The sequence below is a fragment of the Acinonyx jubatus genome, chromosome A2 (assembly GCF_027475565.1).
Source record: "Acinonyx jubatus isolate Ajub_Pintada_27869175 chromosome A2, VMU_Ajub_asm_v1.0, whole genome shotgun sequence".
In the NCBI taxonomy this organism is placed as follows: domain Eukaryota; kingdom Metazoa; phylum Chordata; class Mammalia; order Carnivora; family Felidae; genus Acinonyx; species Acinonyx jubatus.
Window position 1 is genome coordinate 68,768,615 of NC_069383.1, and position 26,937 is coordinate 68,795,551.

Below are 26,937 nucleotides of genomic sequence, written 5' to 3' on the forward strand. Positions count from 1 at the left end.
TTTCATTACGAATACAGACCATGAAAGCCTTCTGACCTTTAGGTTTATTGAATCAAAATGATAGCAATATAATCAGCAAAGAATTGCTTTCTCTTCAGAGTACAGAGAATCATTCCTGGGCCAATTCTCATTTTGAGGCATAAGGAATAAGGGTGTTAAAGAAGAAACAATAAAAAAGAAATTGATGATTTAAAAATGTGTGACTAAATCACACATAAATCAAGTCTGTTCTCTGCCTTTCCCATGTTTGATCTTAATCTGAGGGGGAAAAAAAAAGTATGGCCTTTAAATACTTCACAAGGTGAAGGAGGATATAATAATGTTGTTGATGATAAAATCATTTTTATATACCTGTTTTCACTTTGTGAGGTTGTTGCGATGAAATCCAGGCCTTGGCCACACGCTGAGAGTTAATGAGGTTTACAATTGGCAATGCTTAAAGAGTATTAGGGTAATGTATTTAAATATCAGCAGTTCATAGTCTGAAATGCTCATCTGTCAAATATAATCCAGAATCAATAAGAGGAGGTCTTTCAATTTGCTAATGAGGAGCGTTTTCTACATACTGGGGTGGACACGGATTTCAGATAAACACCTGAAATTCATAAGCTATAGAATTAAGCAAAGGCATCTCTTTCATTAAAAAAAACTTGATAATAATCAACAGCAGTCACCTGAGAAGCTTAAATTTTCTTCTTAGTCATCAGACTCCCAAATTAACCTACCAAAACAAAAAGCCTCGTTAGCAGCTCTCATTGAATCAGTGTTATTTTTTTCTTTCTCTCAAGGTGTCTGATTAACCCCCTTTCTTTTTGCATTTCTCACTTTGTGTTAATATTTGATGTCTGAAATCATAGGGGGGTGCGTGCAATGTGGTGGCTAGACGGTGTCTGCAAGGAGCAAATTAAAAAGAATTCTTAAAAAGGTTTGTATTATGTCGCTGGTATATTAGAAAACCTTTAGGAATGTCAGGTGCCTGGGTTTATTTTTCTTTTTAATTCGGGAAAAGGTTGATTAATGACTGGGTGTTGATTTCACTTCTCATTCATATGTAGGGACATCCCTCCTCCTCTTCCCCCCATCTTCTCTTACATACCAAATGCAGCCCCTCTTGGAGAGTGTGGCTGTCAAGGGAAGGTGAGAAGTAGGGGCCATTCCTGTAGGGGAAAGGGGAGTTTTGGACAGATGACAGCATGACGTAAGCTCAGGGGAATGACTGTAGAGTGTGGAGATCTGACACGTAAGAGAGAAAAGGAAGACATTCTAGTGCATTGTCTGAGGAGGAGGTGCGGTCTTGTGAGAACTGGGTGAGTTCATCCAGAACAGCTCTTCTCAAAGTGTGGTCCCTGGGAGCCTCTGAAAACCTTTTGAAGGAATCCGTGAGGTCAGAGCTGTTTACATAATAATACTCAGAGTCACATCTGCCTTTTTCTAAAAGTGGTGAGTAAAACTTGTGAAGCCTTAACACCAGTCAGTTAAGGAGTGCCACCAAGCCAAACGAGAGGAGGGAGTAGTCATGCTCTTTGCTAGCACACATTCGCGGTGACGGTAGTGATGAGGAGGTTAATTCCACTTCAGAATGGCCTTGGAGAAGCAGTATAAATCATTGATTTTTATTAAGTCTCACCCTTGAGTACACATAATTTGAAAATGCTGGGTGACTAAATGGGAAATAGGCATAAAGAATTGCTGCTGGTTATTGTCATGTGGTTGGTCGTCAGAGGAAAAGCGTTTGAGCAGTTGATTTGAGTTGCTAGCTGAGCTAGACATTTTTTTTTTTTCACAGAACGCTGTTTTTATTTGAGAGAAAATTTTCATGTGACAGCTTCCCAATGCTTAGACTTTTCTGATGTAATTAGTGGGGGAATTAACGAATGTGAGTTTTTAATACAGTGTAATGAAATGTGCCAACATTTCGAAGATTGGCATAACTTAGTGAAAGTATTTGCCAGCTGTCCAGTATAGGATGTTTCAAAATCATGCACGGGTGGAAGACGTATTCACAGTGCATGACAGACCTATGGATTTTAATGTAAGAGTGGGATACTGTTTCAGATTCCACATTGTAACTAATCTGTAAGGAACTATCACTTGTTAGGATTTGGTAGTCTGTAGAATAGCCACAGTGATCTGAAAAGGCTGCTGAAATACTCCTTCCTTTTCTAACTATGAATCTGCATAAGGGTGAAATCCTTCATATCCCTCTAACAAAACAACATATTATAGCAGATTGAATGCAGCTGTCTTCCATTAAGTCAGATATTTAAGAGATTTGCAAAGACATAAAATGCTTCTTTTCTCACTACATATTCTGTTTTAGAAAATATAGTTATTTTTCATACAGATACATGCTATTTATATCGCCATGTAGTAGATTTATTCACTTTTAAGTGAATTAATCAATACTTTAAAATTTTGCCTGTTTAATTTTCGATACAGTAAATATGATACATATAACCCACATAAGTAAAAGCTGTTTGGAATCCTCAAAAATTCCTAAGAATGAAAAGGGGCCCTAAGACCCCAAAGTCTAAGAAATGCTGAGCTAGAACAATGGAATGGCAGGCAAAGTATAGGGCAGAGACGTGTAGATGTGGTGGTAGGATTTGGAGGAAGTTTTCTTCTGGTTTCCTTGGTTCTGCTCTGGGAAATAGATGAGAGGGAGGATGTGGGTTGAGGTATTGGCGGTTTGAGGAGAGAGGAGAATATATTATGGTTCCAGGTCTGGTGCTAACACTTTCCATCCCTTTTCTTATTTAACCTTCATAACGAGTCTTTAAAACAGGTACTTTCATGCCCCACTTATAAAGGGAGGTACAGAATCAGAGTTCAAAGCCACCTAGTTAGTGAATTGCTGGAACTAGAATTTGGACCAAGTTCTTTTTGGCTTGTGCCCAGTCTGCTCTACTGAACTTTCTACACATAGAGGAGAATATTGAAAATAGAGCTTTGCATGAGAACTCTGCCTGTGTCCTTGCTTAGGAGTTCTGATGCCCTTTGAACGATTCTTAGCCTCCAAGACTCATGATTTGGCCAGCATAACGTGGACTTAAAAGCTCCATGAGCACTACATCAGCTGTCATCCACACCCACAGACCTTTGAAAAACTGCCCTCACATTCTTCACATCTATTGTTTCTAACCTAGGAATAGTTTTTGGATCACTCTCCCCCTTTCACTCTTAGACTCAACCTTGAGGTCCCGTTACATACCATATTCTCAGAATTCTTATCTTTCTTTACTGGGCCAACTGAAAATACCAACCCTTCCTCCATATTCTTCCCAGCGTGTGGAGGTGTTCAGAAAATGAAAGAGCCAAAACACGTTCCCTCCCGCTTTCTTTGCTTGGTTGTTTAGTCTTGCTTTAGTCTGCACTGGTGGGGTTTAAAACTCACATCTAAAAGGCTAAAGGAGAGGGAATCATGTGTACGCTCTGTTTCCTGGCTACTTGCACATCTGTTTCTCTACCCGTGGCAGTGTCCTAGGCACAAGATGTGGCAGTTGCTGAAATTAAGAGTCTTGCACGAAGCTGTGAGGGATTCCTGAAGTGAATCATGAGGAGATTTTAGTGCCTATTAACTTTCCCATTGATTGTGGCATAATTGTCAATGCGTCACTTCCTAGTAAATAGATTGAGATTCTCTGACTTTAATGAAGGTTTCTGAGGGTAACGTTTCCACCACAATCTGATAAAAAAGGTTTTGGGATTTTCAGTCTAGAAGAGTAAGAGATGGCAGAGGATAACTGTTGAACCTGTGTAGAAATTATAGAGTAACTTAGTATCTGTAATAAAGGATGTATAGTACAGTAAAGTAGCCTTGTGTTACAGACCTGAGGGAACCTCAGTACTTAAAAAATCTAGGTTAATTTCATATTTAGTAATTCACTTAACCCATACTTATTGACATTAGCTATGGGCCGGACATAGTTCTAAACCAAATGGTAAGCAGTATGCTCTGATATAGCAAATGGACGATGTAAACCAATAGATCTATGGTATAGAGGCAGGTAACTGTATGTATGAAAGCACGGGAAGGAGGTGGTGAGTGAGTGCTCAAGGGTGCCATGGTGGATAGGGTGGTCAGGAACGACCTCTGCAAGATGCCATTTGGGCAGACCTCAGAGTGAGCTATGTGGGAATCTAGGTCTTCAGCTTCTGGGTGGAGGGAATAATAGATGCAGATGAGATAGGAAAGTGTTTGACACGTCTGAGAAGCGGCAGGGGGACTCGAGACTCGCAAAGAGCAGGAAAGTGAAGGAAGCCAAAAAGGTATCCAGGGCCAGATTTTATTAGATCTTGTACAATTTTATTCCACGTGTAGTAGAGGTCATTGGAGAGTTTGAGCATGGAACTGACATGATGTGAATTAAATGTTGAAAGGATCTCCCTAGCTGATTTATGGGGAATAGAATGAAATGGGCAAGAGTGGAAGAAGGCAAAAGATGGCAGGCTTAGAGTGCCAGTTGTGGAGATGGTAAGAAGTGGTTGAATTTTTGGGTGTTCTTGCTAGATTGGCCTCAAGACTTCTGTAGAACGTGTCAGTATTGATGTGCTCATTACACATACACGCGGAGAGCTAGGCTGTTAGATGTTTGGGTCTGGACTTCAGGGGAGAATCATATTTATCTCATTTTGGTAAGTGGGGGCCCATTTATATTTTCTCCTTAGCCCTTTTTGGTAGGATCCATTTGTATTTGATAGCTTACTTGCTTCCTGGCAAAGCAGAATGTTGTTTTATGGACTTCCTGCTCTGGACCTGGAAGTGTCCACTCTTCATGGAGTCTTTATTCTTTTTAATGGGCACTTGTATTTAGAGACCACACTGTAGGTATCACATGTGCTTCTTTTGGGTTGCCATTGCTTTGAGGCCTTTCCAGTGGCTAATGGGGGAAAAGTTTTCAGTCCACACTGGCATTTCTAACTCAGAGTTAAACAATTGACAAAATTAAATTCAAAGTATTTTTATTCAAAGTATTTGGTTTAACTCTAACTCAGAGTTAAACAATTGGCAAAATTAAATTCAAAGTATTTTATTCAATTTCTCTATCATCTCTTTACTCTTTCATTGAAAAACTCTTGGCTACCGGCAACATTCACGGAATTACCTATTTGCAATATGTAGGTTACGTTCAAAACTATTAATAACACCAGTATTGCTGCTAACAGATATTGAATGAAGTTTAAGATTCTTTTCAGCTCTGTTTGTGCATGGAATGTGTCTCACTAAATACTTACAGTAGAAAGACTGTATTCTAAAGTTATTTGAAACAATTCATTCCTCTGTGTGGGTTGGCCACCAACTAGATATATGGTTAGATTCATTCGTTTCAGTTTGTCTTCAGTTTTTAGGGATTGCTTTTTTTCTTTTAGAGTTAATTTAATTCTTGAATATGTAAAACATGTTTCCCAAGTCAAAGCTGTATTGACAAAAGCAAGGTATACTCAGAAATCTGACTTAAGATGTCTGCCTCCTTCACCCTATCTCCTCTCTTCCCTTAGAAGAGATAACATCAGATCCTATGGGTTGAGGGCTCAGTCTCACAAGACCACCTCCCTCTGGTTTCACTTCGGATACCAGTTGCAAAGTCCAAGTTGTTAACTTAACTGATCACCCATAAATCAGAGGTTCTTATGATTGGTAATTAGCTAGAGTGGCTCCCAGAACTCAGGAAAACAGTTTGCTGTTTACCAAGTTTTTATAAAAGGATATGATAAAAGGGGCACCTGGGTGGCTCCGTTAGTTAAGTGCCTGCCTCGATTTCAGCTCAAGGCATATTTCACAGTTTGTGAGTTCTAGCACCATGTCAGGCTCCATGCTGATGGTATGGAGCCTGTTAGGGATTCTCTCTCACTTTCTCCCTTTCCCTCTCTCTCTGCCCCTCCCCTGATCACTCTGTCTCTGTCTGTCTGTCTCTCTCTCTCAAAATAAATAAACTTAAAAAAATTTTTAAACAAATTAAAAAATGGGATATGATAAAGGATGCAGATGGCCATCTAGATGGAAGAGATGCATAGGCATGGTATGGGGCAGTGGATATGGAGATCCCATGCCCTCCCCCAGAGCTGCCACATGTTCACCAATCTGGAAGCTCTCTGAGCCCTTTTGGGATTTTTATGGAGGCTTCACCCATTTTTAGCACCTCTGTCCTCTCTAGAGAATGGGGGATGAGCTGAAAATTCCAAGCTGTCATCATGGCTTGCTTTTTTCGGTGACCAGCCCCTATTCAGGAACCCACCCAGAGTCATCTTACTAGAACAAAGACACTGCTGTCACCCAGGAAGTTCCAAGGGGGTTAGGAGCTCTGTGCCAGGAACAAGGGGCAGGGATCTGTCTATTTTTTCTGTTCTATCACAGATCTGCATAACAAAATCCAGTGATAATATTTCTCTTCAGGTTAACATATTTTCTCCCTCACACCTTCTGGAAATACTGCTTTCGGGACACCCATCCCATTCTCTTGCCTCCCTGATTATTCTTTCTGAGCCCTGTTTTCAGATACGTCCTCATCTCCCATTCTCAGAGCTCAGTCCTTGGGACTTCTTGTTTCTTCTCACACTTCTTGGTGATCTCATTTCCCTTACCTCATGGTTCTAAATACTCCATAACTTTTGCTTTTATATCTGTAGCCCTCTCTTCCCGGTTGAACTCCACAGTCCTCTCTGTTCAGCTGCTTCCTTGAGATTTCCATTTGCATGTTTAGCAGGACTTTGGAAACCTCAAGTGTCTTAAACTGGATTCCTCGTTCTTTTCTCCAAAAGCATTCTTCTTTTCTTATTTGCTGCCTCAGGATATTCTGTCTCACAGTTGCTCAGGTCCCAAACCCTGGAGACATCCTCGCTTCCTCCTTTTCCTCTCACACTTCACATTTAGTCTTTCGTCAGATCTACTTGGCTTTACCCTCAAAATATGGTAAAACTCCTTCCCTCCAATTTCTTAGCATGGTGGCTAATATCAGCTGCTTCTCAGGTTTCACGGTACCCATATAGACAGTACGAAAAAGGAAGGTGCCAGAAAGTTGACCAAGAAAGGTAAAGACCTAGTAGAAGTGTGGGACAAGTCCAAAAAATGAGAGAAGGTCCAAAGGAAAACTCCAAGACAAGCTCAATTGCTTTGTCTTGTTTCCTTAAAGGCAGAGGAGACAAATTATAACAAGTGTCTGACTCCAAGTTCATAACTGCTGTGGCCCTCTCTGGAGGGCTGATGGTTTGAGGCTCCGTGACCGGAGCATCCCTTGAGGGGAGGTACTTAGTAGAAGACGCATCTGGTAGGTTGCTAACAAAGAGCCCATGTAACCCGCACTGGGAAAGATAGTGATGCACCAGCTGCTGGTGAAGATGCGTAAAAGCTGCAGCAGGGAAGCAAAGGTACATACCACTGAAGTTCAGCTTCACTTTTCTCTTTTCTTCAAGCTCATCTAAATGTAAATTTTCAAAAAGAAAACTGTATTACATGAGCACCAAAAAGAGAAAAAAAAGGGAGAAGAAACTAAAACTCTTCATTAACTCACTCCATAGTGATTCTGTGCAACTGGTGAATGGCATGTGGCCCCCAGTTGGCTAGTTCTTTAGATTGATTGCTAGTGAATAATCGAGCTCCCAGTGTGACCCTGCATTTCACATGAGTTAGGTTTTTTTTAATTCCATTTGTAGCATTGTGGCAGACAGTTACAGGATATCCAGAATGTGACCATTTCTTTCCTTCTGTGCTGCTAGTATCATTGTCTGAGGCAAGATCATCTCTCACTCAGATTATTGTCATAGCCTCTTAACAGATCTCCCTGCTTCTAGATTTCCTTCAGTCTGTTCAGCACAGAAACCAGAGTGATCCCGTTCATACCTAAGTTGGATCATGGCACTCTCTGGCTCTCCATTTCACTCAGAGCAAAAGCCCGAGTCCTTACTGTGGCCAGTGAGGCCTAGCAGTGGCCACTTTCCTTCCCTTCCCCCCTACTTCATCTGCTTCTGTTCTTCCTCCTAATACTTTGTCCCAACCCCTTTATTGATCTTGCTGCACCTTGAGCACATCATGATTAGTCTCACCTCAGGGCCTTTGCACTTCCTCTTCCCTCAGGAAGCTCACTCATTTCCTTTAGGTCTTTGCTCTGATAACACTTCCTTAGGGAGGTTTTTCCCTGTGCATACTATTTTAAGTTGTACCCCCACCATGCCTTTTCCTTCATAAGGATTTTATTTATTGTTTTATTATCTCCCTCTCCACCTTCTGGCACACACTTGCCTGTAAGCTCCAGGAAGGCGGGGATATTTGTTTTGTTCACTGCTGACTCTGCAGATCATAGGACAGTGGGTTGGCACATGGTAGCACTCCATCAATATGTTTTGAATGACTCTGAATGGATTGGACACATAAAGTGCCATGAGTGTATGACATATTAGTATTGAGATGATGAGGGGATGAGATTCTCAGGTTCTCTTTTTGGTTCCATATTGAAATTCAGCATGTTAAAATCCCTGATTGTCCTTTTTCTCCTGGGAACACTAACATTTTATGCAGGCTGTCTCTGTAACAGGTGCTGAAATTTTTAGCAAATCTTTTATCTTCTCCTGTCTTCACTTTTATCTTCTCTAAATAGGCTGGTGCCACCATAGTCTGGGGTCATTCTAGTTTTTGTAAAATTGCTCTGAGGAATTCTTTGTATCGAGAAAACCACTCGTAGGATTAGGTTCGTGATCCTTTTTAGACTCCTACCCTGCCCTTCAGCACCTTGTGAAGGCCTCAGTGTTCACTGCCTGGTGTCCCCCTGCTGGTCCATTCAGCTCTGTCCCCTGCCCTTCTCCGTGTTTATGGTCTGGTGAGTTCAGACCTTCTGCAGTAGAGTTAAAGAAATATAGTCCTGTGTTACCTCTTAATGCATTTTAATTCACATTATCCTTCTGGTTATTGATGTAGAATATAATTTTTAAATTCACTAAGGGTGTTACATTTCCATGGGAGAAAACCCTTTTTGAAAGTATCTGAGGAATGTGTAATTCATATCGAAACCCTCTTTCTATGCCTTTTATGATGTCCTGACCAGTGCTTGCTTTCTTCTTACAGTTTTTGGGTTTTTTTTGTTTTTTTTTTTTTGAAGTCAGGAAGTAAAACAGTCACCAGCTTACTGAAGGAAAAAACATTAAAGCGCTGATGTTGCTTTTCCACAATTAGCAATAATTATAGCCAGAAAAAGCAAAAGCACCTCTTATAAAAAAAGTCTCTTATAAAAAATCTTATAGCTTAATTTGCTTTTCCAAAAATATAAAGTACTCCCAACAGTTTCTAATTTTGATTACTCTTTACAATCGCTATTCTGTGTTGTAATTGTCTGCTTTTAAAAAAGCCTGGTATTGTGAGGAGACCTTTAGAAATAGGACTTGTTAATGAATACAAAGATAGTGTGGAATAGGCTGGGGAAACCTGTTGGGCAGAAAATTTTTCCTTTCTTACCTGTTTTCAACATTTATATAGGTTCTTCCAGAGAATAAAATAAAATGTAAACCTATGTAGACCAGGCTCAAGCAGTTATAATAAATGCTTTTGGTTCTTTTCATGATAATCTACATTTGTGGGTGGCCTGTGTTAGCAGGTGAATTCATTATATTTTGTTCGTGTTTGTTTGTGTCGCAAAATACAATTAAATATGAAAAATTTCTTTTTTCTTTTCTAGACCGTTACCAGTTCTTAGGCAAGCAAATTTTGTTCATGTAGTAGAATTTTAATTAATCTTTACTGGGGATAAGGATGGAAATAGCATTTTGTATATTGTGGATTTGGGGTAAAATCCAGAAACATCACTTCCACTGTTAGGAGCAGAAATCAATTTTTGTTTCAATTCTCAGTAACATTTCTGAAGTGATTAGGCTAGTTTTTGCAATAATGGCAGTTTATACAATTTAGTTTTAATTTAAAAATTTTATTTGAAATCCTAGAGTGTCTTAGATAATCATTAAGAACCTAAATTCTCATAGAGGCTTCAGTGATGTGACTGAATCTCTGCTGATCCCAGTATATCCTTGGAAATGTTTGACTTAAAGATTGATTGGGGCTATCAATTTGTTTCTCATGATTTACCTCATTTTAGAGCAGAGTGCTAAAACGAAAATGGAATATACATTTAATATCATTTGGTGCTCATATATTATTTGATATAATATTGTGTGTGTGTGTGTGTGTGTGTGTGTGTGTGTGTGTGTGTGTGTTTTCTGACCACATCTCAGCCCATGGACCGAACACAGTGATTAAGATTTTATTCAAGCAGCTACATGAATATTCGTGGAATAGTGGAAGGGGAAGCTTGGTACCTGAAGCTAAGTCATTGCATTTTGTGTGGCCATTTCTTCCTTGTTGTGGATTAGAAAACAGATGTGGGAGGGAGAAAAAAAAGATCTCAGCTCATCATCCTAGTTGTATCTGGGATCTCCATCCCCATTACCAAGAACTCATTTGTTCTTGGCAGAGCTTTCTTTTTAGTTACTCTTAGGTTGACTTGGCAGCTTTGCAGCTCACTCCTGAGCCTTGAACACTCTTGATCTCCACCCTGGTCGGTCTTGAACCCCATCCTCTACTTCCTTTCCAGGCCTTTGAAGCCTGCCTTCCTCCTATACTGGGAAACGTGAGAAAGTATATCGGAGATGGCTGTGTCCTTTGATGACTTGTTTCCATTTTGTGCATGCCCTTTAAAATTAACATCGAATATTTGGAGGCCCTTTGTAATGCAGGTGATAGAGGACAAACTGTAATTGCTTTTTGACTGAAATTTTAGACTTACATAGAATTACCACGTGCCTCAGAAAAATCAGAAGTCTGTTGTTTTGGAACGGAAAGGAGTGTGGGGAAGTTCTAAGTGTGGAGACTGTGTTTGTAAAGCAAGCGCATTGTTTTGCTTTTTTTTTAATGTTTATTTTTGAGAGAGAGAGCATGTGTGAGTGGCGGGTGGGGGGGCGATGAGGGGTGCAGAGGATCTGTAGTGGGCTCTGTGCTGACAGTAGAGAGCCCAATGTAGGGCTCGAACTCACCAATTGTGAGATCATGACCTGAGCCAAAGTTGGACACTTAATCGACTGAGGCACCCAGGCGCCCCGCACATTGTGTTTCTTAGACATGGATGTTTGTGTGGAGTGGCATAGGATGGAGGGCTGATGCAGATTATTGGGGATGGTGGCTACTCTTGATGGAGGCCGTTGGCTCTGAAAAACTCTGCATAAACTGCATGTTGCCATATCCGAGCTATGGAACACATTAGTAACTTTTCAATATTTAAGATATTTTAGATAATGCATAATGTCTCCCATACTTTCTATTTATTGCTACATGCCTTGATTTTTAAGTACCTTATCCTCTAAATTAATGGTGGGGTGTCATCTCCCCACCTTGTCAGAAAACAGTAAAAGTCTTATGATCTGAGATGCAAGTGCTGGAATTATTTTGCAACTTTGAGTAAATTTAAAGTAAACTTTGAGTAAAAAACCCAATCCTTCTTTGCTTACATTGAATATTATAAGAAGTGTTATCCCTGAAACTTGGTCTGAATTCTCCTATGTTATCAGAAATTTCTGCAAATTCAATTTGGAATCAACACGTGGGCATTGTTTTTTTCTTTTTTGTCGTCTTAAATACAGAAAATCATAATCTATTTTAAGCTTCTTATAAATGATGGAGCACTTGTTTACATGGGTAAAATGACTCTATCTAAGTAGTGTATTGAAGTTCATGTTAATGTTTGCTATTTAATGACACCTAATGATATTCAATGAAGGGTTATGCTAAACCGAAGAGAAAATGTGTTACCCAGGCAACTGCCTCAGGCACACTAAAGATGCAGGCATATGGCTCTATAGTACACATTATTTCAGCATCTTTAAGCATAAAGAGCCACACATGTAATTGACTGTGAAAAATTACTGCTCAGTTACTGTATTGTACGGTCATAATAGAAGTAAATGAATACGTCATTGTTGTTGGAACAAGTCTGTTGGGAATCACTTGTAGACTCTACTATTTAAGAAGCAAAAATACAATAAGAAGAAAATAGCTGGTTTAATTAACATGTAAAATTGGGTTAATTTGAATTCAGCTGGCACAGCAAATATTAATGTTGGCTTTTTTGTGTGTGTGATATTTGGGCTCAAGCCTGTGTACTTTATTTCTTCTTGCCCACAGCATGAATAATTTTATTTCTTAAAATATGATAAAGGCTATTTCAGTCACTTAATTTTTGCTTTGCCAAACGCTTATGTCATCACATCGAAGAAGGTTTTCTTGTGTATCCATAATGTAAGACTTTACAGTTGAAGGGAAAAAAACGTTAAAATATTTCTGAGTAATCGATAATGTTCCCTGAAAAGGAACAGTAAAACTTAATTTCATGTGTTTTGTAAAAATTTAGTTTACTGCTTATTTTTGATTTTTTTTTTTAATAGATGAACCAGGAATTGTCGTTGGCAGACGCAAGAAAGTAGCACATTTGCTCTTGTCACTTTCTGTGTGTCTGTGCTTAGGTGCTTATTTGTTTTCAGACATCACTGTAATCATCATTACCTGGCTTCAAAGATGCAGAAAAGTACACTGAGAGAGGCGTTGTGTCCCAATTAAAAAATCATTTAACTCAGTCGATATTTGGTGTTTTCAAATGCTACATAAGCAAAGAAACACCCATAGTTAATATGGGCATCTGCTAAAAGTGTTCATGAGAAAATTCTGTTCTTCAGCCTGTCTTCTGGGCTTTTTAAGTACTCACACAATCTCTTGAGTGGAAGGTACCTTTTGTGCTTTTCAGTTCTGAACCAAAGGAACAATCAAACTGAAGACTCAAGTCAGATAAGTAAAGGGTTCCACAGTGTGTGCTCTACTGGAAGCGTTTAAACCACCTGGTTACTCCGTGGCAACCAAACAACTAACCTGCTGCTTTATGCAGAGTGATAGCCAGTGTATAGCGGTCACTTAAAAAATGCTAGTGAACAAATTCGGTGCCCACTCACATTTCAGGTCCTGATTTCTTACCTAAAGCTTATATCCCCATTGTCCTTCTTCATTTACCATGTTAATGAAGTTGAAGCCTTCTCATCCAGCCTTAGAAGAACAAAGGAAGATCTAGGAAATATAAATATATTTTCAATCTATTTTGCTTACCTAAGTGAATTTTCCATTGTGGTTTAAAACTACTTCCCCCCTCCCTTTAAAAAAAATTTTTTTTAATGTTTATTTATTTTTGAGACAGAGGCAGAGCATGAGTGGGGGAGGGGTAGAGGGAGAGAGAGAGAGACACAGAATCTGAAGGAGCCTCCAGGCTCTGAGCTGTCATCACAGAGCCCGACGCGGGGCTCAAACTCACGGACCACGAGATCATGACCTGAGCCAAAGTCTGACGCTCAACCAACTGAGCCACCCAGGTGCCCTCTCCCTTTTTTTCTTTTAAACAAGTGGTCTTTCTATTCCCTTTTAATTCTTTTCCTCCTTTAAGGCAACCTCCAATTTAAAACGACTTGTTTATGGTTTTTTTTTAACTTAATACACTTATCCTTTTAAAAGAAATACGAATCTTTGGGTAGATCTCAAAATGCTGTATACCCCATGATGTAATTAAGATACAGGATATTTATGCTGCACATTATTAAATTCTGTCAATATTGGTTATTAGAAAAAATGGAAACAATGTCATAAAAGATAGCTTTTTAGGTTTTTTTTTCCCCCTCAATGCTTATTGGCATTTAAGAATGAACAGGATATTTGTCTAGAGCCTTACAAGGATAGAGAACATGATTTGTCTCTGGGGGCATTCTTTTCCTTGATCCAGTACTACTCTTGTGGGCATTGGCCGTGATCAGAACTTTTTTATGACTCAAGGTTTAAAAGGTTGGAGAGGTGACAGGACATGACATATTCTCCTGAGGTCATTGGGGAGTGGATAGTAGTATTTAACAAAGAAGAGAAGAAGGAATGGGGTATAGAATGTGTATAGGTGAGAGACATTTTTGAGTGTGTAGTTCAGTGAACTATTAACAAAAAGTAGAATGGGGGTGAGTCATACCTGTTAAATATGTTTGATCCCTCTGATAAGGAAGGAAATGTTGGAGGTATAAGAATGCCCTCTATAAATTTGAGTAGTTGGCACAGGCAGCTTTGGGTAGCCCAGCGCTGTTTGGAGTGAACTGCAAGGCATGGACAGACAGGTAGATCTGGAAGTATGGGCTTATCACTTACTGAGTCAAGGTCACAATTACAAGGGAGGGCCTATGATATTTATCTACGTTTGGCAATATAGAGGCAGTGATCTATGCAGAGGTGATATTTATAGGCTAAACTTGTGATAACAGTACAGTAAAGTTGCTAATAAAATCTTTAATAGGTTTTCAAAGCCAGGCAGTAGCATGCTTGTTTGAACAATATTCAGTCTGCCAGATTTCATTGGAGCCAATGAATTTAAATAGCCCCTTGGCAAATGCTGCAGTGAGGTTTGAACCCAAGTGCATGTAGAGCTGAGGAGCCCAGCTGGCCTCTGGACACATATACTCCTGGCAATGTCAAGGCCAGTGCTGGAAGAAAACGGGATAGTAGACTGAAATGCATTGGATAGATCCTCCCTCATAGATCGGGAAAGGAGATCTGCTCCAACTTGTCCAGCAAGATCATTCAGCCACTTAGGCAAAGGAAGAAGTAGAACTTGGGCCTTTTTCCACTTTACTACTGATGATTTTAGGACGTAAAATCCATCATCTGCCTAACTAGTAGTTTTCATATCCTCTGTAACTACAGGGCCTCAGAGTTTGTGCCTCCGGTTGCCATAATCTCTGCATCCACAGGCCACTGGGCTTCCGGGGTGGGGAGGGGGGTGGGGGTGGTGGTGCCTGATTTGCCCCTGGGCTTTATAAGTTGTGTGCTGTGACTTCTTGGACAGAGCCTGGATTTGAACCCTTTCCATTCTGTTCTCTCTCCTGCTAAGCTTTAGGCCTAGCCTGCTGCAGCCACTGGGGACTGGGCTCACTTCTTCTCCCTGCAATCCGTGTTCCTCAGTATCCTGAGTGTTCTTTCCATGCAACTGCTGGGCATAAAGCCCTCCAACAGTGGCTGTCCCCCATGCATGCTTGCATTGAAATCCACATAGCCTCGTATGCTCAACGCACTCCCTCATCCCCGTCTCCCTTCAGCTTCCCTCCTCCCCTGTCTCCAGCCCTCTGGTGGCTCCCTGCCCCATGGGTCTTGCCAAGGTTGGCCTGTCTTAGGGCCAGCCTCTCACCGAGGTTCTTCTGTCCCAAATAGTCTTGCTCCATATCTTCCCAGTGCTTTCTCTTCATCATTGAGACTTACTGCCACCTCCCAAGAGGCATTTGCCGGCCACATAGGCAGACAGCCCATGTCCCATCCATATCATTCTCAGGCTTGGCTATACTTGGGAAGGTTGGAAAAAAAAATGACTGCTCAGGTCCCTCCTAAGACCAATTAAATAGGCTCTCTGGGGCTGAGAAGCACTGCTTTAAAGCATTTCTTTTATCTTCTACACAGAAGTTAGCTGATTATGAATCATCTTATTTTTACGTATGTATATTTGTGCTCATTGCCTGCCTTCTCCACTACAGTGGAAATCCTTGAGATGTGGATTCTGTCCATCTTCTTCATTTTCATGGTGTCCTTAGTGCCTAGGGGCTTGCCTGGTATATAGAAGGTGCAGGGAACATATTTGCTTGGTGGCCTGAACAATGTATATTTGCAAGGCATTTGGGAAGGAGATAAGGAGGTGGAAAACCCCCAAAGCTATTAAAGATGTTAAAATGATAGAGGCCAAAACTCTTTTGCTCAACTGGAGATCTCAGGAAAGCCGAGTTCTGTGTTTGTTTTTTTCCCCCCCTCGACATTCTCAGATACTTGAACCTGGGTGGTCTGGTGGTTGGGACCCAGTTTTTGGAGTTCGATTTTACTTTTATCTCTGCCATTAATCCTGGACAATCATTTGGCTTCTGTTGTAACACACGGAAGAGTGTTATAAGGAGAAGTTATTTTTGCAAAGCGCTCTTGTGGTTAGGAACCTTAAGTAAAAGTGGTAATTGGATTTTGATATGGTGCATTGTCTACATCCAAACTTCCTGAAAGCTGAACAGATCAGATCCTTATGTGCAGTTGCTTAAATTTTCCTAGCCACAGAGTTGGCCTGGAGGTGGGAGCCAGGCAGGAGATGAAAGGGACCGCATGGGGCATAAGCCGCTGCTGAGCGAGAATAAGCAACAGCAGGAGGAAGAGAGAAACTGGAGGTTGTCCACCTCAGATAGCCAGTTAGTGTGACTCTTTCCATCATTTATTTCTTTTTTCAGTACCCCCCTCCAAACACCCCCATCCCTTATTCAGGCCTTCTGCCACTACCTAAGTTTATTAAATCCTTGATGTTTGGTTTCATATAAATTTTAATTTTTCTCTTATTACAAAAGTAACTCAGTATGTGTATTACTGAAAAGAGTAGAAAATATGGGCAAGCAAAAAGAGAAAAACCCTAAATTTCTAATATTTTAACTACCTAGAGAGAACCACTGTTAATACTTTGGCATACATCCTTCACACTTTTGTGTATGTGTATAAAGTATTATTTTTGTCCATTTTTAACAAAATGGGATTGTTTTTTAGATACATTTGTATAACCAGTTTTTTACCTAATGTGAATTTGTGTATGTAGCAATTATAGTGGTTGGATAGTATTCTATATATGGGTGTTCCTTTATGTAATCAGTCACATATTTTTGCATATTGAGATTGTTTTCACTTTTTGCACTAATATCAACAATGCCACTTGGACATCCCTGTACATAAGTTTGTACACCTTCATTTGTGGGGTCAAAGAGTGTGGGCGTTTTTAAGACTGTTGCTGTGTTGTCAGATTGCCCTGTCCTGAGGGTGTGGCACCATATACTTGCATGCCCTCATTGTAAGGAGCCCTTCCTTCCCTTTAGGTCTTCATGGTTCTTCCCTGGGTTCAACCAACATGTCTCCCCAACTGCACACTCTTCTCCTTCCAGCACTGCCAGATTATGGTTTGAAGCACAAAGTCATGTTACTAAGCACCACTGCACCTGCCCTTACCCCAGTGACCTTGCACTTCTAGTGGCTCTTCCCTCCAGCCCTCCTTCCTTGGTTCCTGGCTTGCCATCTGCCCCTTGGGCCGTCAGTTCTTGGGGGGCCGGGGGTGCACTTTTCCCCCGTGTATTCCCAGTACTGGCCTCTGCTCAGCACATAGAGGAGGCACTGATGCCTCATTGCAGTTGCCAGCCTGTCCTTCTCCCACCTCCCATCTCTCCTCTAGCCCGTCTTACCTCTCCTGCAAGACCAAAGGTACATGTCCACTTGGTCATATCTTCCCTCTGATGCCACGTGATTTTACTGACATTCTCCATCACTTTCCTCTCAGTGTGATGATAATCTTTCCTTCCTCTGAATTGCTAAGTAATTTATCTCTGCTTCTGTTACTTGCCACTTTTCCCCATAATATCATGGTATTCTCTATATTTTAAGTGTCTCCAGGCTGAGAGCTATTCCTTGCAAAGCTGAGAGGAGGAGACCTAAAGTTACACCACTGTAAGGACACTCAGGCATCATTTTGGTACGTGTCCTTCTAGTATCTTTCTGTGTGTATAGGTGTGTCGTCTTACACAGCCCTAAGTACAGCATACTGATGCAGTCTACTCTTAATCCCTCTTCTCCTTGGCTCTGTATTTGGTTGTAGCATGTGGTGTTTGGGCTACTTTACCTGGACTTTCAAGGAGTTGTAAAGTTGCTGCTGTTAAAAATGGCTTTAGAGTAAAGAGAATGATGGCTCTGGTGGTTTGAACACAAAACAACTTCCTTAAAAAAATCTCTGGAGCCAGGAAATGGAGTAGAAACCTACTCCTCCCTCATCTGAGTGGTTGTAGGCCTGTGAAAAAAGTGACTTGTGGGTTTGCTTCTCTTCGCTGACCCACATCGCACTATTAGTTGCTGCAGGTGAACACTGGTGTCAGACACTGTTCCACGGACACAGTCATGGAGCCACAGTCATCAAAGTTGTGTGATTTATTTCTGAGGGCATCCGGTGTTGTCAGAGAAGTTTTGGGTGGAAAAGGAACCAAGTGAGCTCACCAGCCAGGTCTGAACTTGATTAAGCTTGTATTCTTTGTTGTAATTGACGCTAATACCCATTAAATCTGTAAAGACCGAAGGACTGTTTATATGAAATATGTGTGTGCGTGTGTGTGTGTGTTTAAATAGCATGCTGCAAATGAATATATAGTACTATGTAATTATTCTGATAGCCTTCTAGTCAGATTACTTTGAAAATCCAAAATGATCTTGCTGAACAGTAAGACATTATGATTTCATGGTTCATCTGTATACCTCCTACATAGATGTGTAATACTTGTATCTAACAGGATTACCAAATTACATACCTTTTTGGTATCTGTAACATGCCTAAAATACCAGAGTATTCATTGGCCAGATATGGTTATGAAACCACATTGACACTGCCAGACAAGGATTTGTTCACCCACATAGATAATGTTCAGGTTTCTCAAACCATTTTGAGAGAGGAAAGATGCTCTTTTTATATATTTAAGCCTTTCTTTCTTCAGACCGTTAAATTAAAAAAAAAAAAAGTGCCTCTTTTCTGGAGAACACACTGCTCAATTCGCTTTTAATTAACCTAACGTCTGTGCAAGGATAATTGAGCAAATAGGATTGTTTTCTGCCTTGACAAACTGCCAGCAAGTTAAACTGGGGAGCACTGTGGCTGTGTGGTTGTTGGTACCTGCTCAGAGGAGCCCTGGGGTTGGAGTGGCGGTTAGAAGCAAGTAGCCCAGAAACACCTTCCCCTCTCTGCTGCGGCCGCGTTGTAGAGGATGCTGAGTGTGCCTCCGGATGGAGATGCTTCTGGACAGTTTCATTCATAGCCTTAAGTAGCCTTTGTTTAAAACCTCCCAGATCTGTGTTTCCAATCTTGGCCTCTGTGTTGGTTCTCTAGGGCTGCTGTAACAAAGTACCACAAATGAGATGACTTAAAACACAATAATACATTTACTGTCTCACAGTTCTGGAGGCTGGGATCCAGGGTGTCAGCAAGCGTGGTTTCTTGTCAGGGCCGTGAGGGAGCATCTATCTGTTGCACGCCTATCCCCTAGCGTCTAATGATTTGTTGGAAATCTCTGGTATTCCTTGGTTTGTAGAAGCATCTGCTCACTGCCCCTTTATCTTCACATGGTGTTTTTCCTGTGTGCATGTCTGTGTCCACATCTCCCTTTTTTATGTGGACTTCAGTCATACTGATTAGGTGCCCACCCTCTTCCAGTATGAGCTCATCTTCGCTCATTGCATTTGCAACAACCCTATGTCCAAGCAAAGGCATATTCTGAGGTCCTGGGGGTTAGGACTTCATCATGAATTTGAGTGGTGGGGTTCAACTCCTGTCAGCTCCTCTCCCGAGTTTCACGCCGGTCCTTTTGGTTTCCTGCTGGATACCATGTTCAGTGTCCCACTGGTACCTCAAATGCAACATGGTCAGATTTGGTCTTACTGGCTCACAGTCCCTTCTCTCTTTTTCATTTTTTTCTCTTCTTCTTTACCTTTGGTGGTGGTATCATCGTCTCACTCAGTTATCCAGGCTGGAGGTCTTGGGAGTAGCTAGACCTCTTCCCTGGCCCTCAGCCTCCAACATCCAGTCACCACGAAGTTTTGTCATTTCTGCCTCAACTGCGTTTCTCTAGCCTTTCCTCTCTTTTCAGTCTTGGTATGGTAGCTCTGGCTTACACCCGGCTGTCCCCAGCTCGTAGGCTGTCTCCCTGCATCTCGTCTTTGTCCTCTGTGAAATTCATCTTCCACACCAATTCCTTTTCTGTGATATGAACTTGATATTTATTAACTCCCAAAGCCTTCAGTGACTTCTCACTGTTTACAAAAAAGTCAAGATTTTGTAAGGTGGCCTTTAAGGTCCTGCTCAGGTGGCCAGCGTTATAGCTCAAGCCACTCTTCACTCCTCACGACCTGTTAGATGCAAGGTCGGCAACACGTGCAGCCTTCCCTTAACCACAGCACACCTCATTTCTTGTCACCTCTGTTCTCTGCTCCGCTCTTTCCTCAGTGTGGAACCACCTCTCTCTGCCCTTCACTCTTCTTTCCACTTTCCCCTACCAGCTGGAATTCTGTCTCAGTCAGATGGAGACCAGGACGCCTGCTGTTTAGGCCCAAATGCCACAAGTGCTTCACCGTCACACAGTCATTAACTTCTGGTTTCCTCAAAAGTAACATAAGGAGGTTGAAGTAGATGATCTCTAAGATCTTCTCAACTTCAAAATTTCTTCTTTAGGGGCACCTGGGTGGCTCGGTCAGTTAAGCATCTGTCTGACTCTTGATCTTGGCTCAGGTCATGATCACACAGTTTGTGGGTTTGAGCCCTGCCTCAGGCTCCGTGCTGACAGCGTGGAGCCTACTTGGGATTCTCTCTCTCCCTCTCTCTCTGCCCCTCCCTGTGCGCGCTCTCTCTCTCTTTCTCAAAAACAAACACACATTTAAAATCTCTTTTTGAAATGCCACACTTCCATGAGGTGTTTCCCAGTTTTGTAGCAGAATGGATTGCTCCTCTTTTTACGCCCCTAACACTTTATTTCTTCTGTTACCTTTGACCCTCAGCTTGTGCATTCTGGTGGGTATATGTGCACATGACTGCCTTGCCCTCGCCTAGTAGGTTGTGAGCTCCTTGAGGCCCAACTCCGGCCTTGCTTGCACGTAGATTCTCAGTGAGACAGACTGAATGGTAGAGAAGGTGTTCTGGGCATGCATTCCTCTGTAACACCTGCTGTTCCCCAATGTCTCCGTGCATTCAGAAGGTTGTGTTTTGGGTGGTGAATGACAGCGATAGATAGTATATTGAACACTCCATAGGATTTTCCTTTCTTTGTGACATTATTACAATCAGGTGACATTCTGGGAAACAGCTAACTTTGTTACATGTACTTCGTACAAAAATGTGTTCTCTCTATGAGATGTTTAGAAGTAATTGTTTTGAGAAACATAGGAAAATGCTTCTGTTTTCTTCCTCCCTCTATATCCTCCAGAAACTTGGACTATTTCAGTGTATCATTGGAATATTTGGACAATTAAGATACAAAATAGTGACAAAGAACATTTCTGGAAAAGCTTTTGTTGGTGCATGTACTCCTTGGAAGGCACAGCATCTGTGACTTGTCATGTTGTTCCAAACAACCAGATTTGATTGTGTCATGACCTTGCTCAAAGACTTTCTTTCTTTTCTTTTCTTTTTTTTAACGTTTACTTATTTTTGAGAGATAGAGAGAGACAGAGCATGAGCGGGGAAGGGGTAGAGAGAGGGAGACACATAATCTGAAGCAGGCTCCAGGCTCTGAGCTGTCAGCACAGAGCCCAACGTGGGACTCAAACTCACGGACTGCAAGATCATGACCTGAGCCAAAGTTGGACACTTAACCGACTGAGCCACCCAGGCAGCCCATCAAAGACTTTCAATAACTGCTTGCTTCCTAGAGCGGAAAAACCAGGCCGTCCTTTTGTTTTCATGCCCATCTCTGGTCTGACACTTCTAATCTCATTTCACCATCTTTTCTTTCATGTGCTCTACAGTTCCTTGCCATTTTCCTTGTACACGCCCTAGCTTTCTTGCATCTGCTTTTCTGTAAGCATCCCCCAACGGAGTGCCTGCGCTTCTGTGCCCATTACTATACACCTGAATTTCTGAATTTCACTCATTTTTCAAGGCCCAGCTTGTATTCCATTTTTGCTGCAAAGCTTTTTTTTGCTTTCCTACCGCAATTCTGTTATCATATTGGTCCCTGTCTTAGGTTGGTCTTCCCTTTATACTATTTCCAGATCTAGACTAGTGTTATGTGCCGTAGCAGACTAGAAGTTCCTTGGTGTCACATTTCATATCTGTTTGTATTCCATCACCCCTAACCATATTATCCCTAGTTGAATCCACATGCGGTCAGTAGGTATCGACAATAAATGAATCTTTGTGAACCATTTTTACATGGTGTATAAAGGTATCAATGAATGACAAAGCTGTGCTGTTTTGCTGCTACACAGTCACATCTTAATCTAAAATAAGCTTTAATTCTAGAGTCCAATGATTTGCCTGAAACAGAAATGCTATGTTGGCTAATACAGTTTACATTTGAAATTATAATTCAAACCTGTCATGTTCTTTAGATTCTGTACATTGTTATTTCAGTCCACTGTATATGAAAGGAAATGCTGAGTGTTTATAAATGTTTAGGTTTGAATTTAATTTTTTGACAGTGACATTTAATTTTTTTCCTCAGTGTGTGTTTGTGTATGCTTTTATTTTCTGCAAGCTACTGATTTTATGCTTTGTGCTTGTTTTATGTTGCAGATTAATATCCTTTCAAGAATTCGTAGCATTTGAATCTGTCCTGTGTGCTCCGGATGCTTTGTTCATGGTGGCTTTTCAGCTATTTGACAAAGCTGGCAAAGGAGAAGTTACTTTTGGTAAGGGGTGTGAGTGTGTGTGCACCGAAGTAAGTGCACACTTGAGTGAGCATTTCTTTGCCCCCGCGAATGAAGTGTACGGAAAGGCTTTTAAGAAGTTCAGCACATCCCATTGAGCAAAGATTTCTCCACGATTTGGTGCTCCAGTTCAGGTCTCGTTCTTGTTGGGAAAAAAAAGGGGTTCTGGCTCAGTTTTGATACTCTGGTTTAGTTTTCAGGCGAGGGAGAGTGCACCTGACTTTTTCACAGGGTCGTAGACTGCGCAAACGCGGCAGGACTTCTGTTGGTTCTCTTCGTGATCCGTGGTTCTTCCCACCCGCACGATGAAGGCAGTCATAAACTGCCCTTGAACAGAAGGTACCGTGCACCCAGTCCTTGGAGTGCTGACCTCAGCTCCACGGGGTAGCGTGAGTGCAGAGCCCTGCACAGGACGGCAGCTGAGGGTAGTATGCGCAGAGCAGTGTTCTTTCGAGCGGTGCGTACCCCCTTAGTCGGGTTGGTGGTGGTGGCTGTGCTGCCACCTTCTTTATTTTGAAAAGCCAGAACCAAACTCACTGGGATCGGCTGCAGAGCTGCAGAAGACCCAGAAGTCTTTTAAGTATTAGGAGAAAGGAAGTGGCAGCACAGTGGTAGGTTCCTTATGAAAAATAAACTGCTTACTGCAGTTTTTAAAAAGTGCAAAAATAAACTTTTTACACCGAAGATAGAGTTGACAGAAAGTACCACGTCTTCCTTGGACCATGTAGGATCCAGCATATGGTGCTTGTGCCTGCGAACCTGCTGTAGATGGCCCTGCATCTGGGGAAGGGCCCTGTAGGGCTTATGGAGTGGTCATTCAGGGTCGAGATAGCTCATGTGCCTATTTGAAATGTCTTTTTTCAGGCGCCTGGGTGGCTCAGTCGGTTAAGCGTCCGACTTCAGCTCAGGTCACGATCTCATGGTCCGTGAGTTTGAGCCCCGCATTGGGCTCTGGGCTGATGGCTCAGAGCCTGGAGCCTGCTTTCGATTCTGTGTCTCCCTCTCTCTCTACCCCTCCCCCGTTCATGCTCTGTCTCTCTCTGTCTCAAAAATAAATAAATGTTAAAAAAAAAAATGAAATGTCTTTTTTCATAGTTTCTAATCCATTTAGACTTCTTGGGCTTGTCTTACTTGACAGATTGTCTTACTTGATGGGAGAAATGCACAGATGGGAGGAAAATACAGATGGTATAGTAGAGTACCATCTATTCTAGAATGGTTCAGGAATTGGAGAGACTCACCTACTTCTAGCTCTGCCTCTTTCGTCTCTGAGCAGGTTAATTATCCTCTCAGGTCTTCATTTTCCTTATCAGAAATGAACATAATAACTATATAACATATAGATAAGACAGCATAATAGACTTATTCTAGAAGCCTTCCCCTTCGACACCCTTTTTTCCATGTTCCTTTGACATGACAGTTATTTACAACTAGATCAGCTAGCTTTACAAGCGCAAAGCCAAAACATGGTTTTGTTTCATGCGATCCAGAAGCTCAGATGCTTTTCATTAGCACTTCATGAGGATGATTTCATATTTAAAAATACCTAGAATAATTTTAGTTTTTTTTCCCATCACCTGATTCCTCTTAGTGTCACTGTAACCACAGCTTTTCACTGGAACCCCAATAAAACATGTCCGCATTGAAACTTTCAAGTAGTTAATGAGTCGCTAGCTCACGGTGGTGTTGATTTACCCAATGGAAACCAGTTGGATGGAAGTGTTACAGTAGCGTTTCCTGGGAATGAACCGAGGAACGCCTGTACCTTTGAGTGAGTTGAGCACCAGCATTCACCCTTTCTGTAGCATGTCTGGAGGGAGAAGTGTGAGAGAGCCAGGATAGAGATGAGGGCACTGAGAAATGGACTGTAGATGCTTTCCTTCCATCATGAGCATGAAGCAGGAAGGGCTCTTGGTGGCACCAGCCACACCACTGGCCTGGCAGAGGAAAGAGGACACTGTCCCCAGTACAGGGACGGATGTGTGTTAGTGTGAGCAGAAGAAAAGAAAGGGTGAAGAAGCAAGAGGCAGGAGAGAGGGTCATCTATGAGGTGTAACAAGAAGAGTGGCCTGAGATTCTGTTTATGCTTCCTCCTAGCAGTTTGTTGATGGGTTTCAACTTCCTGAGCCTTACTTTATTCATCTATAAGATCAGGGTAATAATAATTTGCTTTACCAGGACTATGTGAAGATGAAAATATATACTGCATGTAAAAGTGCTGTCTGGGGAACAAAGGCCTCTATAAAAATACTAATGAAAGAAAAAACTTGAAGAGAGCAAAGGAGGATTTTCTTTTTCTCTTTTTTCTTTTCTTTCTTTTTCTTTTTTTTTTTTTTTTGGTGGTTGGGGGGCAAGCCCTGCACTTTTAACTTGCAGCATAACCGCTGGCCAATTAGCCAGTAATTTTCTTACTATCTTTCTGTCCCATCTCTGAAGGCATAAGAGATTGAAATAAGAAATCATGCCTTCGAGGAACTACAAGTCTGATTACATCAGTTGCATGTAACTTGTAGAAGAATGTGTGGCTTCTCTCCCAGTACCCCGCCCTCCACAGGCAGTTTGTTCTAGAGCCTCCCTATCTCACAAAACATATACAGGATATGTGCTGTATCCATTTATGATGAGCTGATGGGGCCCTTTCCCAGTGTGTGTCGGCAGCAGCAGTTTTGGGGGGGGGGGAGGGAGTCATACAATGTAGCCTGGGCCTTTCTGAGGGATTCATCCCTATTTGGGATTAAACTAAAAGGGTTATGCATACTACAAGGAAGATCCCCAAATGACCATCAGCTTGCAAAATAATAGCTGACTTTCAACATTTTTTCAGAAAGTAGAGAAGCATCATCCAGGAGAGGTGGGTGCTGTGTATAATAGGGTTTTACCCCAGTAAACTGACAAAATCATATGGGGGACATGGGAGCCTAAGGAGTGTTTTGACATCAGGTATCTTTAGAAGAAGCTAGCAATAAGTATGTTTTCCAAGAAACTCATAATGGGGTTGAAGAAATTTTTTTAAAAAGTGGAGTTGGGCAGAAAAGAGGACTGACTTAATCTTGGTCTCATAAACCCCCAGAATTAAGAGAATCCCAATCTGTGAACTGGGTGTCTTTCTGTGTGATGCTGTTTGAGGTCTGTGCAGTAACACTCCTATGTCTGGTTGCATCCTTAGCTCCTTGTAAACCCTTCACCCAAGAATGGCCCTTTTGTGTTTCAGAAGGTTGCCTGGGTGTGTGTCTTTGGGAGGGGTAAGCCTGAAGAGGTGAGAGAGGAAGGGCTCTTTTTTAATTTTTTTTTTTTTTAACCTCCCAGATTGGCTCAGTCAGGTGGGGTCATGAGGGAAGCACTGTTTCACAGGATACAGAGGTTCGTCTGGGGCCTTCCCTTGGCCCTGTAGGCCAGGCAGGAGAGTGGCCTCAGTTCCCCAGGTTTCCTGACCTTGCATTTCATCCAGAGGAGAGCAGTAACACTCTTCATTTGTACACATAGTGGGTTTCCATGTGAGGGCTTTTTGGAAGCCAGGCTTCCATGACTAAGCTCAGTAGGCACCAGTGTTTGTCAATAAGTCAGCAGTATTCATGCTCCCACTAATGCTGATTCTGGTACACACCAAACAAAAATCAGGTGGTGTGAGGGGCAGATAATCAAGTGTCACATTTCAGTGAAGGCTTGCCCCACTTTCTCGAGGCCTCATTTATGTTTAGCATGTTTTCATGTCTAGATTAGTCCGTGTGTTTGCTACAATGAAAAGATCCTGATTAGGCCAATTTTGTTCCTTTGGTATCTAATTCATTATGTTCACCTGTTTCATTTGAGGGAAAGTATATCTCCAATATTTTGTTCTTACCATATTTTCTTACTTTGATACCTGATATTTTTAAATGCATTATGAAATGTCAACAAATGTGTAACATGGGTAACAGGATTTCAGCATAAGAAAAAAATTCTACTTAACAGTTTGCAGTTCTGTATGTGTAGAGAAAAAACATTTTGTTCTATTTTTTTTTTTTTGCATTTGTGGCCTATTTTATATATGATGGTGATTTTTTTACTTTTAATCTTTAAGGCATACTATATATAAGCATAGCATCCGTACAGATGAATGCACAAATCATAAGTGTACATCTTGATGAATTTTTTCACAGTGTGTATAGTTGTTCTGTCATCATCCAGATGAGAAAGAGAATAGTGCCAGCACTCCCTGGGCCCCTTCCCAGTTATTGTCCCCCAGGCCCAGTGGTCACAGCTGACATCTACCGCCATCAGTTGGGTTTGCTTGTTTTTAAACTTGACAAAAATGGAAAGATACAGAATATACTGTTCATCCTGACTTCTTTTACTCAAATAATATTTGTAAGATTCAGCCACGTTTGTGTTGTGTGTATTTTTACTTTGTTGTTTTTCTTTGTTGTATGTATAGTATTCCTCTGTAGGATTCTTTCCTA

At 41.5% G+C, this 26,937-nt stretch overlaps 1 protein-coding gene across 8 annotated transcripts in view; it reads left to right on the forward strand.

Moving 5' to 3' along the window:
- SLC25A13 (solute carrier family 25 member 13) overlaps positions 1 to 26,937 on the forward strand; it is a 183,779-nt gene that overhangs the window by 47,588 nt on the left and 109,254 nt on the right. For 7 of the 8 annotated variants that reach the window (XM_053218425.1, XM_027071932.2, XM_053218423.1 and 4 more), the window contains one exon: positions 22,365 to 22,480. The exons of the other annotated variant lie outside the window; for it this stretch is intronic. In XM_053218425.1, coding sequence (XP_053074400.1) covers positions 22,365 to 22,480 — 116 coding nt within the window. The remainder of the gene's footprint in view (positions 1 to 22,364; positions 22,481 to 26,937) is intronic. 8 annotated transcript variants of the gene reach the window in all.